Raw genomic sequence first — 2453 nt, forward strand, 5'->3', positions numbered from 1 at the left:
ACATTCATATATTGGAAGTAGTCACACATGTCAAAAAAAGTATACTTCTGGTTTAAAAGTTAAAAATGCAGCAACAGCTATCTTATATATAATAATATTTGTTTCCATCTTAACACCAATTACATTTAAACAGATCATAAGTCTATATTCAGACACCACATATTGTTCTGATATCACACATTACTTGAAAAAAGGTGAAACAAGAATTAAATACTTTTTTGCAGATGTTTATTGGTCATTTTATTAAGCTTTATAATCATCCATAAAATATGTGACTAAGAATATTACCTGAATGTTTGAACTGAGAAACATTATCATGAATCTCTGTTCTTTGAAACTGTGTAAGCCCACAGCCATCACCCATTTGCCACTTATGCAGCACTAAGAATTCTCTTATTTTGATTGATTACCTAGTATCTTTGATATAATATAAATTGATTTATGGTTTCTCTGAAGTTCCTCAAGATCATGGAGCATTATGTTAATGAATTCCCTTGGATCATTTCCTGGCAAACGAGGACAATCACATTTTTCTCTTAATTTAAGAGCTGCTGGTATCTGACTATCAAGATGCCTCTTCCTTGTCTCATAACTAGGATGAGTAGAGAATATTTCAGCAGGCTCACTACTTAAACCTCCTTCAAGGGAAGCCAACAATTTTAACTTGGACCACAGCAAACTTGCCTCTCTGACATCAAAACAAGCTTTTGCAGCTAAGATGAGGCCAACTTTATCAGCTTCTAACTCAAGATTGCGACTGAATGGGAGTTCCACAAACATTTTTGCAAGATATTCTGCTAACCATTGACATGGAAATGCATAGAGGATTGGCATGGTTGCCCAGATTACAATAATAGCAAGATTAAATAATAAATTATGAAAATGAACATTACTAATTTGTTCTGCCATGTGTGACAATACAGTATGAGCCATTTCATGTGACAATATAATACTAGTTTGATCATCATTGCTTGCTACAGTAAGCAAGCCTGTGAAGAAGAATATTGCACCATTTGGTAAGACAAAGGCATTTCTTATCTCTGGGCTATCAACAACATAAATAGACCACATTTTATTTCTAATATTAGGAATTTCATCATTTGAATCCACAATTTTTGTGACTATCTTTCCAATGATTTGATGGAGTTGATGGGTTGTGGGTAAGATATTTACTTCGTGTCTCTTAATAATTCTCCTTTGCTCTGAAGCTGCTATCTCACTTATTTGGTCATCTGAAAATACTACAAGCTTTCTCCTATTTGTTACTGGATCAAATTCAAGGTAGTAAGCATAAAGCATCAGAAATCCAGAATGCAACAAAACAAAACTAATTAAAACAGCAACGATGTTTCTCTTCACAGCTTCAAAAAAAATATCCTTTTCATTAGGTGTTAGATTTTTCCACCAGTGACGAAGTTTGAGGCCAACCATTACTGATATTGTCCGAAGTACAGGATCAGCTATATACAAAACGGTATATACTGAATAATTTCTGCAGTGATTTCTCAGCACAGTTTGTCTAAATAAAACGGAATGCCTGGTTGTTGCATGGTTATGAGACGTTAAGAAAGTAAAACTGTTCTTTACAAAATAATTTGGATGAAGCTCACTTACTGAATAAGCTAATTTTGTAACATCTGATGATCTTTCAAAAGGCACATGGTGACACTGTTTAAAATTGTGTAAATGGCACCATAACAAACTCTTTTGCCGACTACAAGAGTCTTTTGCAATAGAAAATACATTTGTCTGCAGGAGATGCCTCTGTACGATAGCTTTCCATGCCATAATCTACAACAAAGTTCACATTCACTTAAGATAATCTGTCTGTGGATCATCTTCAACTACTTTGTTTGTATTTTCTTGGCATTTCAAAACAGTTAACCATACCTGGGAAGCTACCAAGCACTTAGCATATTTTAAAATGATGGCACCACATCAGTAACACCACACTACAGCACCAGAAAGTAAAAAAAACTTCATAATATACCAACTGACTTGTAACCTCTCACAACATGTATAAAATAAAATGACACTAAAATTTTTATGTGTGTTAGCAGAAACTGACATTGTACTGTCAATAAAAACAAAACAAACACACTGATCCTACAGCACCTGAATTCTTTTGTTTCAGTTATGTGTGTTCAGAGTGACCATAATTACTCATTGCCAAATGTATAGAATAATACTTTTAGATGTAATCCTTGCAGAAACCCTTTTTTCAGGTTTTCTCTCACAAATAATGACCTACTCATAATTTTATTGACTGCCTTCCCACAAGTAATTAAAAAAATTTCATTCTCTGTTCAGCATTGCATTCCATCTGTAAAAGTGAAAGATTTACATTTGTTATCACACTTTAAAAGTGATTATATGTGAGAAATTCAGTTTAAGAGATCAGTATCTGTCTGAGTTTCATCACCTCAAATTATTGCCTTAACGAGCAAATTGTG

At 33.6% G+C, this 2453-nt stretch overlaps 1 protein-coding gene across 1 annotated transcript; it reads right to left on the minus strand.

The window, feature by feature from the left end:
* Positions 1-206: 206 nt before the first annotated feature.
* Positions 207-2102, minus strand: LOC126336580 (metalloendopeptidase OMA1, mitochondrial-like). Its single transcript, XM_050000438.1, has 2 exons — positions 1891-2102; positions 207-1791 (listed from the first exon to the last, which is right to left on the minus strand). The coding sequence occupies exon 2, from the start codon at positions 1786-1788 to the stop codon at positions 394-396; it is 1395 nt and encodes a 464-aa protein (XP_049856395.1). The 5' UTR covers positions 1789-1791; positions 1891-2102; the 3' UTR covers positions 207-393.
* Between the last annotated feature and the right edge of the window lie 351 nt (positions 2103-2453).

Source organism: Schistocerca gregaria, chromosome 2 (genome assembly GCF_023897955.1).
Source record: "Schistocerca gregaria isolate iqSchGreg1 chromosome 2, iqSchGreg1.2, whole genome shotgun sequence".
NCBI classification, from domain to species: domain Eukaryota; kingdom Metazoa; phylum Arthropoda; class Insecta; order Orthoptera; family Acrididae; genus Schistocerca; species Schistocerca gregaria.